The following is a 14,092-nucleotide window of genomic DNA, read 5'->3' as shown; positions in this document are numbered from 1 at the left end:
GCGGGAGGACCCGGGAGAGAGATGGCCGAGGGAAGGTGGGGTGTGGCCGGCGGGGTGACCGTTTCCTTGATGGGGCCTCTCCAGAGCCCTCCTGTCCCTCCTGTCACCATTCATTCATTCAATCGTATTTTGTGAGCGCTTGCTGTGTGCAGAGCACTGTACTGAGTGCTTGGAAAGTGCAATTCAGCAATAACCAGAGACGATCCTTGCTCACACCGGGTTTACAGTGTCAAAGGAGTGAGACAGACATCAAAACAAGTAAACGGGCATCAAATAATAATAATGAGGGCACTTGTTAAGCGCTTACTATGTGCTGAAACAGAATAGAATTATAGATATATATACACCAGCTCCCTTGGGTCAGTCCATTCTGGTCAGATTGCGACCACGCCGCCGTGGCTGCCATCAGGTTCCCAGTCCGACTGACCAATGAAACTCGGAAGCTCGCTTCGGCCCGAGCTTCCCTGGATTCCCCAGGTCAAAACGAAACTTCAACCCTCTGGGGGTTGGGAGACTGCTGCGGCAGACTGATCAGGTGGCGCGCTGCCATCTGGAGAGGAGTGGTCCTTTCCGAGCAGCAACTTCAAGAGGGTGGGGAGGTAAGGAGGCAAAAGTGAAAAAGTGCCCAGTGTTGCAAAGAGCAAATGAGACAGCGCAACAGAGGACAGCCTAGGCGTGTGCACAATGCCATCGGGACGGTGGGCCTTTCCAGCTAAGGGAACTTCATTCGCCGTTGGCTCAGTGGTTAGAGCACGGGCCTGGGAGTCAGAAAGTCGTGGGTTTTAATCGAATTAGCCGAACTGTCCATTCCAAGCGCTTAATACAGTGCTCTGCACATAGTAAGCGTTCAATAAATACTACTGAATGAATCTCTGCTCCGCCACTTGTCTGCCGTGTGGCCCTGGGCAAGCCACTTTACTTCTCTGGGGCTCAGTTACTTCATCTGTAAAATGAGGATTGAGACCGTGAGCCCCATGTGGAACAGGGACTGGGTCCAGCCCGATTTGCTCGTAACCACCCCGGGGCTTAGTACAGTGCCTGGCACGCAGTGAGCGCTTAACAAATACCACAGTTATTATTATTCTAATCAGTGACATCTTCAGACACATAGGGCTGCTAGGCATATAAGTGGATAATTGAAGCCAAAATATATTTTTGGAGCCTGAATTCATTGGACTGCCTGGATGTAGATTTAGCAGAGGTATGGATGGCACTTAGATAAGTAGCATGGCGTAGAGGATAAAGCACGGTCCTGGGAGTCAGAAGGACCTGGGTTCAAGGACCAGTTGCCTGCTGTGTGACCTAGGGCTAACAGCTTCTCTTGTCTGTGCAGTTCCCTCATCTGTAAAATAATAATAATAATGGTATTTGTTAAGTGCTTACTATGTGCCAAGCCCTGTTTTAAGCGCTGGGGGGATACAAGGTGATCAGGTCGTCCCAGTGGAGCTCACAGTCCTAGTCTCCATTTTATAGATGAGGTAATTGAGGCGCAGAGAAGTTAAGTGACTTGCCCAAAGTCACACAGCTGACAAGTGGCGGCACCGGGATTAGAACCCATGACCTCTGACTCCCAAGCCCGTGCTCTTTCGACTGAGCCACGCTGCTTCTATGGGATTAAGACTGTGAGTCCTATGTGAGACAGGGACTGTGTCCAACCCGATTACTTTCTATCTACCCCAGTGCTTAGAACAGTACCTGGCACATAGTAAGTAGGTGCTTAAATTACCAAAATTTTTTATTATTATTATGATTGTTATTATTACAAAGTTGAAGTCTCTGCCAGAGGATTTATTTCATTAGTGAATGTGCTGATTTTACATTTTTTGTGAAAACTTTTTTAATGGAGTTCCTTCTCAATTTTGAAAGGGTATCTGACTCTACGGGGCCTGGATCTGTTTCAGCTGTGCCCCTCAGCCCTGCCCCTCCCTCGGGTGCCTGGCATTTTGGGGATCTGGTGAAACTTATGTCAGCTCTGTGGTGTCCACCCAGTATTTTTTGAGGCCGTGTGGGGAGCAACATCCTCTACCTATGGAGAGACGAAGTTCGGAATAATTGGTAGATTTCATCATACCTGGCCTTGGCCTCCTCGCATTTCTGAATACGGGTGGCCTAATCAGAAGCAGTGTGGCCTAGAGGAAATAGAATGGGCCTGGGAGGCGGAGGATGTGGGTTCTAACCTTGGCTCTGCCACTCGACTGCTGTGTGACCTCGGGCAGGTCACTTGACTTCTCTGTGCCTCAATTTCCTCATCTTTAAAAGGGCAACTAAGTTCTATTCTCTCTTAAGACTCTGAACCTTAGGTGGGCCAGGGACTGTCCGGCCCCACGATGTCGTCTCTGCCCCGCTGCTTAGTACAGGCGCTTGGCATATTGTAAGTGCTTAGCAAATATCAAATTATTATAATGTTAAAATAAATCTTTTAGGTCAGTGGGGCAGGGAGACAAAGTCCATCATGTTCCCCGAAAGCTCTAGAGTATTCCTTTTTAGAAAGGTTTGGACTGCATGGTCAGCCAGGAAAATGCTCACTGTCACCTGACGGACTCCTATCAATTTACCCCCTGGATAATTTCTAAAAATGCTCCAACTGAAGGACGATGAGAGGGTTCCATGTTCCACGATCCTGCCCTGACATAGATATCCGACAATTACTCTTCCCCCTTCAAAGCCTTATCGAAGGCACATCTCCTCCAAGAGGCCTTCCTGAAGTCCTCTTTCACTTTTCTTCAACTCCTTTCTGCATCACCCTGACTTACTCCTTCTATTCATCCCCGACCCCAGCCCCACAGCACTTTGTACACATCTGTAATTTATTCATTTATATTCATGTCTATCTCCCCCTCTAAACTGAAAGCTCATCGTGGGCAGGAAGGGGGTGTCTTTTGTACTCCCCCAAGCACTCGGTGAAGTGCTGTGCACACAGTAAGCGCTCAGTAAATACGACTGCCTGACTGATAGATGAAGCCTGCAGTCACACAGGCAGGAAGCCCAGTCCATCGGCACCCCAAGGTCTGCAGGGAGCTTCCCCTTGCCTGGATCACTCTCCCTCCTCTTGTTGAGGGTCGCAGAATGAAGCCCCAGAATGCCTGGAGGAAATCACAGCAGGCAGAAGCCTTTGTTTCCCAATTTTTGGAGAGGTTGTGACAGCGAGTGACCAAGAATCGCTTCCCTGAGACGATTAGGCACTCACGGATTGCCCCCTTCGGAGAACGTCTGCTAATTCTGTTGCACTGCACTCTCCCAAGCGCCTAGAACAGTGCTCTGTACATAGTAAGTGCTCAGTAAATATGATTGATTGATTCACTCAGGCACCGTTTGGTTGACATATTTTTTACTGTTTACGTTTTAGAATTTTAAAATAACGTCTCCACTGTGCTTTCCTGGACATCATTCATTTATTCATGTGTAGTTTTTTTTTCACTTAGATTGTGAGCCCTCTGTGAAATCAGGGGCCCTATCTAGATCTCTCTCTTCCTTATCCTCTCTCTTCTCTTACTAAATGTACCCCAGGTCATATGCTCTTAGAGAAGCAGCGTGGCTCAGTGGAAAGAGCCGGGGCATGGGAGTCAGAGGTCATGAGTTTGAATCCCAGCTCTGCCACTTGTCAGCTGGGTGACTGTGGGCAAGTCACTTGACTTCTCTGTGCCTCAGTTACCTCATCTGGAAAATGGGGATTAAGAACGAGCCTCACGGGGGCAACCTGATTACCCAGTATCTACCCCAGCGCTTAGAACAGTGCCCTGCACATAGTAAGCACGTAACAAATACCAACATTATTATCATAGCTTCTCATTATGTCATTTTCAACTCTCTTGACTCTGACCCTTTGCTCACAACCTTCCTCTTGTTTGCAATTCCTTCCCCCTTCAACTCCGATGCCGGACCAAAGCTCTTCCCATCTTGAAGACCCCCCTGAAATCCTACCTCTTTCAGAAGGCATTCCCTGATTACTTTTCTTCTCTGTTCTATCCTCTCAACACTTATGCACACTCAGTCAACTATAATAGAAATGATGATGACGATAATGATAAATATAATCGTGATATTTTTAAAGTTCTTATTCTGTGCCAAGCATTGTCCCAAATACTGGAATAGATTCAAAAGAATCAGATCAATCACAGTCCCTGCCCAAATGAGGCTCACTGCCTAAGGAGGAGGGAGAATAGGTATTAAAAACCATTTTACAGATGAGGAAACTGAGGCACAGAGAAGTTAAATGACCTCCTCAAGGTCACCCAACAGACAAAAAGGTGGAATCAGGATTAGAACCCGGTTCTCTGGATTCCCAAGGCTCTGCTCCATTAGACCCACTGGTTCAGTATTTCACCTGGAAAACTTTGGTGTGCATCAATTTGCATTCTCCACTAATTAAATCCCTATCTATTTATCCTATCCAGATTTCTGCAACCTCTCCGTAAGTGATATTATGCCTGTTCCCCATTAATTGAAGCTCCTTGAGGACAGGGATTATGTTATTTTCTTCTATTGTACTTTACCAAGTCCTTAGATATAATAATTTACACAAAGGGGGTGCTCCAATATATTTTCCTGATTGATTCATTCATTAATAAGTCTTCCTGTACTTACCCCTGACATTTAATAAGGACCAAAATGTATCATTTTCTGGACTACAGAGTAGAGAAGAAAGATCATCAAACGATTATTTCTAATTTATATTCACCCTCCTTGCATTGAAATGTTCAATTTAACAATGGACCACAAACACCACAGAAACAGCGTCGTCGACTTCTGGCATAAGCCAACGTAGAGTTATCTCAACAACCCTGGCAGGGTATTTTTTACTTACTTTGGTTCAGCAGAAACTTTGATGTTCCTTGGAGGTAAGCTGGGGACCGGAGGTTGCGTTGGGAAGGATGGTGGAGGGGGTTGAGCCTGGGTGGCAGGATGGGCCGGTGGAGGTGGCGGTGGGGTGGTCAGAGAGTAAGATGCAGTCGGTGCTTTGTTGGGGCCTAAAAACCAAACAGAAAACAAAGAATGAGGACAGATGCCTCCAACCCTGGCTACTTAGGGGTCAGGTTTGAGTAAAAAGCGAATCGGGAATGCATCTACCGACTCCGTTATATCGGACCCTCCCAAGCCCTTAGCTCAGTGCTCTGCACACAGTAAGCGCTCAAATACAATTGACTGAATTAAAAATGAGGGCGGAAACTCACCTGCCTTGTGCTGGCATGGCAAAAATACTAATTTTTTTACTCTTCAGCTTGGCAGTGGGTGTACCTGGGCACGTAGCTACTCTCTACCAACATTTACTCTGGGACAGAACGGATTCTTATATATAGTTATAGCCGGTCCCGTCATATCGTGGAAATCACACTGGCCGTAAAAGATGACTGGGAAAGTATTTTGGGGAAGAGCCATTGGTCTGTCGGAATTGTCAAGAGGGAGTGACCCACTCCCTTTTGCATTACTCTTGCGTTTGAATTTGTATCCTTTATCCTCCCCTCTCTCAGCCCCAGTGCACTTAAGTGCATAGCGTAACATTTATTTATATTAATATGTATATAATAATAATAATAATGTTGGTATTTGTTAAGTGCTTACAATGTGCAGAGCACTGTTCTAAGTGCTGGGGTAAATACAGGGTAATTAGGTTGTCCCACTTGGGGCTCCCAGTCTTCATCCCCATTTTACAGATGAGGTAACTGAGGCACAGAGACGTTAAGTGACTTGCCCACAGTCACACGGCTGACAAGTAGCCCCCTCTAGACCGTATACTTGTTGTGGGCAGGGAGCATGGTCATTCATTCATATTTATTAAGCAATTATTGTGTGCAGAGCACTGTACTAAGCGCTTGGGTGAGTACAATATCACAACATACAGACACATTCCCTGTCCTAATGAGCTTATAGTCTAGAAGGGGAGACGGATATTGGTATAAATATATTACAGACTATTACAGTTATATAGTACTCTCCCAAGTGCTTAGTACAGTGCTATGCACAAAACAAGCACTCAACAAATACAGTTGATTGATTAGAAAGGATTTAGGCCGCTTACTTTATGATATGCCTAATAATAATTGCATTTATTAAGCACGTAAGTTGAACCAAGCACTGTACTAAGGGTTGGGGTAGAGTCGAGAAGAAATCAAAATTCAAAAAAGGGAGACGCCTTTTCGTCTAGCACTTTTATTCCCAAAGTGCTCTCACAGTACCGATCTTATTTTTGACCTCACAACAGCCCTGTGAGGTGGGTAGAAAGGCAGGTGACATCCCCATTTCGCAGATGAAAAGACTGAGGTACAAAGAGGTTCAATGATTTGCACACAGTCACGCAGCAGGCCGGCGGCAGAGTTGACAGTCAAACCTCTGGTCTTCCAGCTTCCAGGGAAGTGGTCTTCCACTACAACACACCGCCTTTCTAAATGGGTTACTTGCAGTGGCTTCTTAGAGAAGCAGCGTGACTCAGTGGAAAGAGCCCGGGCTTGGGAATCAGAGGTCATGGGTTCGAATTCCGCCTCTGCCGTTCGTCAGCTGTGTGACCGTGGGCAAGTCACTTCACTTCTCTGGGCCTCAGTTCCCTCATCTGAAAATGGGGATTAACTGTGAGCCTCACGTGGGACAACCCGATTACCCCGTTCAGTGCTTAGAACGGTGCTCTGCACATAGTAAGTCCTTAACGAATACCGACATTATTATTACTTGTGAAGAAAATCCCAGTGCTTTGGAATAGATGGGGTCCTACCTTAGCCCACAACCTTGGCATTATCTATTCCTCATCGCTCTCATTCTCATTCAACCTGTCAACCTGTCAACCTGTCAATTGTCCTGTCAGTTCTACTTTCACAACATCTCTAGAATCTACCCCTTCTGCTTCCATGCTGATCCAAGAACTTATTCCCTACGTTGACTGCTGTATCATCCTCCTTCTTGATCCGCCCCGCCTCCTCCCTCTCCAGTTGGCTGCCCTAATCATTTTTCTGAAAACAGCTCAGTCCACATCTCCCCATTCTTCACAGACCTATAATGGTTGCCCATCCATCCGCACATCAAACAGAATGGCTTCATCTACCACAGGCTTCAAGGCTCTTAATCAGCTCTCCCCCTCCCACCTTACTACAACCCAACTCACCCACTTCTTTCCTCTAAAACCAACCTACTCACTGTACCTTGATATGGTCTCTCTCTACCGGGCCCTTGCCCACATCCTCCCTCTGGCCTGCAACTTCCTCCCACTACAGATCCAGCAGATAATAATAATAATAATAATTACCCTATTTATTTTGTTAACGAGGTGTACATCTCCTTGATTCCATTTATGGTGATTAAGTTGTCTCGTTTTTGTCCGTCTGTCTCCCCCGATTAGACCGTAAGCCCGTCAATGGCTTACAGTTGCCCAACTGTACATTCCGAGCGTTTAGTACAGCATTCTACACATGGTAAGCACTCGATAAATACTATTGAATTGAATGAACTGAATAATAATATTGGTATTTGTTAAGCACTTACTATGTGCCAAGCACTGTTCCGAAAGCTGGGGTAGATACAAGGTAATCAAGTTATCCCACCCGCGGCTCACACTTTTAATCCCCATTTTACCCATGAGGTAACTGCTCTAACCGCCCCCGCAGCACTTGAGTATATATGTACATAATTATAATTTTATTTATTTATATTAATGATGAGTGTATATCTATAATTCTATTCATTTGTATTGATGCTATTGATGGCTGTTTACTCGTTTTGATGTCTATCTCCCCCCTTCTAGACTGTAAGCCCGGTGTGGGCAGGGATTGTCTCTGTCGCTGAATTGTACTTTCCAAGTATACAGTGCTCTGCACAATAAGTGCTCGATAAATACAAATGAATGAATATATGAATGAATTCAGGAAACTATTCCTGGGGAATGTAAGCTCCTTGTGGACAGGGATCATACCTACCAACTCTGTTGTATCGTACTGTCCTAAATGCTTAGAACAGTGCTCTCCTCACAAAAGCGCTCGGTGAACTCCACTGATTAATCGTCGATCGACTGATATGGGAACTAGAAAGAGGTGGAAAACTGGTACTCTAATTTATGAAACAATTGGTTCTTCAGAGTGTTTCCCCTCTCATAATATTGTAAATCAGAACCAGTTTCACTTGGAAAGAATGTTAGAATTGGGGATTGGTTCCAGAACCAAGGGCAGAAATCCTGTTTTAATCCGAATTGCCCAGAACCGTGGGCTTAATCAATTGCAGATAAGTGATGTACTTTATTTCAAAAGGAAGCAGAGTGGCCTAATGGACAGAGCGGAGGCCTCAGAGTCAGAGGACTGGGGTTCTAATCTAAGCTTCACAATTTGTTGGCCGTGTGACCTCGAGGCGATCACTTAACTTCGCTTTGCCTCCGTTATCTCATCTGTAAAATTCATTCATTCAATAGTATTTATTGAGCGCTTACTATGTGCAGAGCACTGTACTAAGCGCTTGGGATGAACAAGTCGGCAACAGATAGAGACGGTCCCTGCCGTTCGACGGGCTTACGGTCTAATCGGGGGAGACGGACAGACGAGAACGGTGGCGATAAATAGAGTCGAGGGGAAGAACATCTCGTAAAAACGATGGCAACTAAATAGAATCGAGGCGATGTACATTTCATTAACAAAATAAATAGGGTAATGAAAATATATACAGTCGAGCGGACGAGTACGGTGCCGAGGGGATGGGAAGGGAGGGGGGAGGAGCAGAGGGAAATGGGGGAAAAGAGGGTTAAGCTGCGGAGAGGTGAGCCCCATGTGGGACATGGACCATGGCCAAACTGTTCCTACCCTAGCACTTAGTTCAGTGTCTGGAACATAGTAAGCACTTAAATACAATTAAAACTAAAACAGAAGTATTCCCTTGCCCTGGCGACTTGGGCTGGAAATCAGGTAACCCCCTCCCTGCCCCTAAACTCCAGCCTCTCTTCCTTCCCCGGCTCCCTCGAGCTTTTAATATCGTTTCTCCATTTCCCCGTCGCCTTTCCCAAACCGCCTGAATCTTCGGGCCTAGTGTCGTAAAGGAGGATTCTCCCAAGTGCTTAGTACAGTGCTCTGCCCACAGTAAGTGCTCAGTAGATACTACTGATAGATAGATAGCACTGTAGTTGACATCAGCGTGGGTACAGCTGAAACAGGTGCAAATTTAGAAACGTGGCATCTGTGCCATTTATCGTGGCTCAGTGGAAAGAGCACAGGCTTGGGAGTCAGAGGTTATGGGTTCTAATCCCGGCTCTGCCACTTGTCAGCCGTGTGACTGTGGGCAAGTCATTTAACTTCTCTGTGCCTCTGTTACCTCATCTGTAAAATGGGGATTAACTGTGAGCCTCAGGTGGGACAAGCTGTGACCCTGTATCTACCCCAGCGCTTAGAACAGTGCTCTGCACATAGTAGACGCTTAACAAATACCAACATTATTATTTATCATACTTTGAAGTACAATACTAACAATTATGGCATTTGTTAAGCACTTACTATGTGGCAGACACTGTACTAAGCGCTGGAGTGGATACAAGCAAATAATAATAATAATAATGTTGCTTCCCCAGTTCCCCAGTCCTCCTTTCACCCTCGTTTAAATCAACTAGGTTTTTTTGTCCTGCTTCCTGTCACTGATATTTCTGGGCCGCTCCATTAATGAACACAGAGTCGGGAAAGGAGGACGGATCAACTACAAGAGAAGGGGTGATGGGGTTTTCTTTTGGGAACGTGGTGAGCCTGAATGCTGAGACTTCAGGATGGAGAGCCTTCAGGAAAGAATTGCTTCCAGTGCTATAACGATTAGCACACGGACACTGCCCCTCACTCGCCCCCGCCAATCGAGTTCCCGCCGGGGCCCAGAATACAACGGGAATGTGAGCAGGTAGTGGTTCGGTACACTGTAAAGCGCACACACTGTATCTGTTTTTCCCCCCATCCAGGACCTATTTATGGCCAAAAAAACCACGGCACAGTGCAGGTGCCTCCGTAAAAATTAAAAATAGTTAAGCTCTTAGTCCATGCCAAGCACTCTTCTAAGGGCGGGGGTGGATACAAACAAATCGGGATGGACTTAGGCCTGACCAACATAGGGCTGACGATCTTAATCTCCATTTTACAGATGAGGGAACTGAGGCACAGAGAAGTGAAGTGACTTGCCTCAGGTCACACAGCAGACAAGTCGCAGAGAGAGGATTAGAACCCAAGTCTTTCTGACTTCAAGGCCGGGGACCTCACTAGAAATCTTTACTGGCGCCATTAACCAGCTACTGTTCAGGATTTCTACTGAGCCCGTCCACCTCACGTATTGCTCTAGGCAGTTCTTCGGTCATGAATCTTCTCCACAGGTGGCGTATCTCCACCAGGCAGGGGGCAAACCAGAATCCACTCGTCCGCTGTGTGACCTGGGGCAAGTAATGTCTCTGTGCCTCAGTTACTTCATCTGTAAAATGGGTATTATCCCAAGTCTACCACTTGGCAGCTGTGTGACTGTGCCTCAGTTCCCTCAACTGTAAAATGGGGATGAAGACTGGGAGCCTCACGGGGGACAACCTGATTACCCTGTATCTCCCCCAGTGCTCAGAACAGGGCTCTGCACAGAGTAAGCGCTTAACAAATACCACCAATATTATTATATTGAGTCGCATGTGGGACAGGGGCTGTGTCAAACCTGATTAGTTTATATCTACCCCAGTGCTTAGTACAGGACTTAAATACAATAAAAAAAAAAAAAATCCAAGTCTCCTGATTCCCAGAGCCATGTGTTGTCCCTAGGTCCAACAGTAGGAAAGCTGTCTCTCCAAGAGCTGGACCCCCCAAACCCCACACAGCATAACACCTGTGGATCAGAATTTTCCAAAAAAACACAAGGCGCATCTATCTACATCAGCCCAGGACCTCGGTTGCCGCTCCCTAATTTAAACTAAATTTAGCAGGAGACAGTCTGAGCATAAGTGATCTTTTTAGCAAGCGCTTGCAGATTTTTCTTCAGGTTTCTGCCATAGTGACATGGGAACTGATCCAAAAGCCTCCGGGTTAAGAAACCAATGAAAAAACCTCTCCTTCCCCTCTAAATAGAAATCATTTTCACAATTTTATAAAAGGAAAATAACACTAATCAGTCATTAGCATTTACTGAATAATACTGATAGTAATAATGGTATTTGTTAAGCACTTACTGTGCGACAAGCACTGTTCTAAGAGCTGGGGGGATACGAGGTAATCAATTTGTTCCATGTGGGGCTCAGAGTCTTAATCCCCATTTTACAGATAAAGAGACGTGAAGTGACTTGCTCAAGGTCACGCAGCCGACAAGTGACGGAGCAGGGATTAAAACTCAAGTCCTTCTGACCTTCAAGCCTGGGCTCTATCCACCAGACCATACTGCTTCTCTATTATTGTTATGGTATTTGTTAAGCACTTACTATGTCAGGCACTGTTCGTAGGGCTTTGAAAACTTTGTGGTCTACTGTGCTTCTGACCTCAGGAGCTGACCTGGACTACTTCTGACTCTTTTATTCATTCTTTCAATGGCATTTCTTGAGTGCTCACTGTGTGCAGAGCACTGAACTAAGCGCTGGGAAAGTACAATTTGGCAACAAATAGAGCAGATCAGGTTGGACAAGAGTCCCTGATGTTTTGTGGGGCTCACAGTCTCAATCCCCATCCTACAGGTAACTGAGGTACAGAGCAGTAAAGTGATTTGCGCAAGGTCACACAGCAGACAAGTGGCAGAGTCGGGATTGGAACCCAGGTCCTTCTGATCAACCCTCAGACATCCTGACTCTGGGCCTAATTCCCAACCCCTGGATAGTACAGTCCTATCAAAGCAGCGTGGCTCGGTGGAAAGAGCCCGGGCTTGGGAGTCAGAGGTCATGGGTTCGAATCCCTGCTCTACCACCTGTCAGCTGTGTGACTGTGCCTCAGTTACCTCATCTGTAAAATGGGGATGAAGACTGTGAGCCTCACGTGGGACGACCTGATCACCCTGTATCTCCCCCAGCACTCAGAACAGTGCTCTGCACATAGTGAGCGCTTAACAAATACCCACATTATTATTATTATTAAAAATGTATTAAGTCCCTGTGGCTTGGATGGGGAACCACCGGAAGCGTGCTACCCAACCAAAGGAAGGCAGGTGTAAACCAAACCTCCCAGCGGAACAGGAGAAAAATCGGGGGCACCGCTTCCCACACCGCAGGCCGGAGAACGGCACTTGTTCACAAGCTACGAGAGAAGACTGCCCGAAGGGATGCAGTCCTAGAAAAGGAACAGCTGGGAGTCAGGAGTGGAGAGGTCTTCTGCCAGAGTGGCTGGAGCCCTGGGGCGATAACGGAACTGGATATTTCCTGGTTGCCCCTGTAGCAGCAACCCCAGGAGGAGAAGCCAAAAGAGGGTAGAAGGAAAGGGAATCAGAAACATGCGGCGAGGAGAGCAGGAAGGGGAGACAGAAACTGAAGGACAGAAGGCGGTAGGGCACTCCTTAATCTCTTCCCTCGCTCGTTTTTAAAACCAAACGCAGTGTCCGATAACTTGAGATCATAATGATCTCTTTCTCCCTGACGATGATCAAAGAGAACCAATTCAGTGAAAATGCCGCACGAGGGGTAGGATTGCCTCTGGTGGCTCCTAATGAATGTTGAACAAAAGGGCGCAAACTATGTTTTGTGTTCTGCTGGGCACACGGCATACTGTAACGTCACCGGCACCATTTACTGAAGTATGCCACTTTGAGGTGGTCTTTTCTGGGAGGGGGCCCCGAACTTCTCACGTAAGAGCACAGGCTTGGGAGTCAGAAGACACGGTCCGTCACTTGTCTGTGTGTGACCCTGGGCTAGTCGCTTCACTTCTCTGTGCCTCAGTTACCGCATCTGTAAAATGGGGCTTGAGACTGTGAGCACCGTGTGGGGACAGGGACTGTGTCCAACCGGATTATCAACCCCAGCTCTAAGAACAATGTATGGCATATGGTGAACACTTAATAAATACCACGATTATAATTATTCAGAGTCTAGTCGCTCCCTTCCCAATTCCAACTGAACTCTGGCAACGCAGCTGAGCTTTGGAACCCGGCTGCAAGAGAGGCTCAGTGGTCTGTCTCCCCCTCTAGACTGTAAACTCCCTGTGGGTGGGGAATGTGTCTGTTTATTGAGGTACTGTACTCTCCCAAGCACTTAGTACAGTGTTCTGAACTCAGTAAGTGCTCAATAAATACCCCTGAATAAATACGAAAGAATAAACGAACATAAGAGACGCTTCCAGAAGGGTCACATCTCAGAACCAGGCAGGGGTAGGACCGCTGAAAACACAACTGTCTGTTGCCCAAAGCGGGTGGATTCGTCACCTTAGTGGGGGCCGTAGGCTCAACTCTTGAATACTAATTTAACCCATTTTAACCAAAATTGTTCCAGGAATAATAATCGCCTACCACATGTGACGTGCTGTTCTAAGAACTGCCGTAGATATCCGTCTAATCAGGTTGGATGGAGTTCCTGTCCCTTATATACAGGCTTCATGGTCTAAGTAGGAGGGTATTTAATAGTCACTTTACAGGTGAGAAAACTGAGGCACAGAGAAGTGAAGTGACTTGTCCAAGCTCATTCAGCAGGGGAACGATGAAGCTGGGATTAGAACCAGATTGACTGACTTCCAAGCCCATGCTCTTTCCACTGTGCCATGCTGCTTTGTAAGCTTCAGATAATGAATATCGAGAAAACCTTGAGCAAAATGATTGATTGGGCCCTATTTTCTAAGCCCCAGAGAGAAGGTAGATAGCAAGGGCCTGCTAAAGGGGAACAATCTGTAGAAGAGGCGTTTAGGTGCTTTACGGATTTGTTTGTTTCGTTTATGGTGTTTAAGTGCTTAGGACACATCTTCAAAAGGACTAATTCTCTGGAGAAGACACTAATGCTAGGAAAAGTTCAGGGAAAATGTAGACGAGGCAAACCAGCAGCTAAATGGGTAGAAACCATAACAACGATAAAGCAAGAACCGTTAGCAAGATTACAGATTATGGTAGAAGATAGGACTTTCTGGAGAAGATATATCCATCCGGTTGCTATGAATCAGAAATGAATCAGTGGCACTTAATAATAATGTAGCAGGTGCTTTCTAAGCCCTGGGGTGGATTCAGGCGA

The 14,092-nt window shown here is 46.4% G+C and overlaps 1 protein-coding gene across 5 annotated transcripts in view; it reads right to left on the bottom strand.

Moving 5' to 3' along the window:
• FYB1 (FYN binding protein 1) overlaps positions 1-14,092 on the bottom strand; it is a 200,933-nt gene that overhangs the window by 47,443 nt on the left and 139,398 nt on the right. For all 5 annotated transcript variants that reach the window (XM_029060977.2, XM_029060973.1, XM_029060976.2 and 2 more), the window contains one exon: positions 4,805-4,967. In XM_029060977.2, coding sequence (XP_028916810.1) covers positions 4,805-4,967 — 163 coding nt within the window. The remainder of the gene's footprint in view (positions 1-4,804; positions 4,968-14,092) is intronic.

The sequence above is a fragment of the Ornithorhynchus anatinus genome, chromosome 3 (genome assembly GCF_004115215.2).
Source record: "Ornithorhynchus anatinus isolate Pmale09 chromosome 3, mOrnAna1.pri.v4, whole genome shotgun sequence".
NCBI classification, from domain to species: Eukaryota; Metazoa; Chordata; class Mammalia; order Monotremata; family Ornithorhynchidae; genus Ornithorhynchus; species Ornithorhynchus anatinus.
Note: the sequence above shows the minus strand (reverse complement) of the source record. Positions and strands in the feature narration are given on the sequence as shown.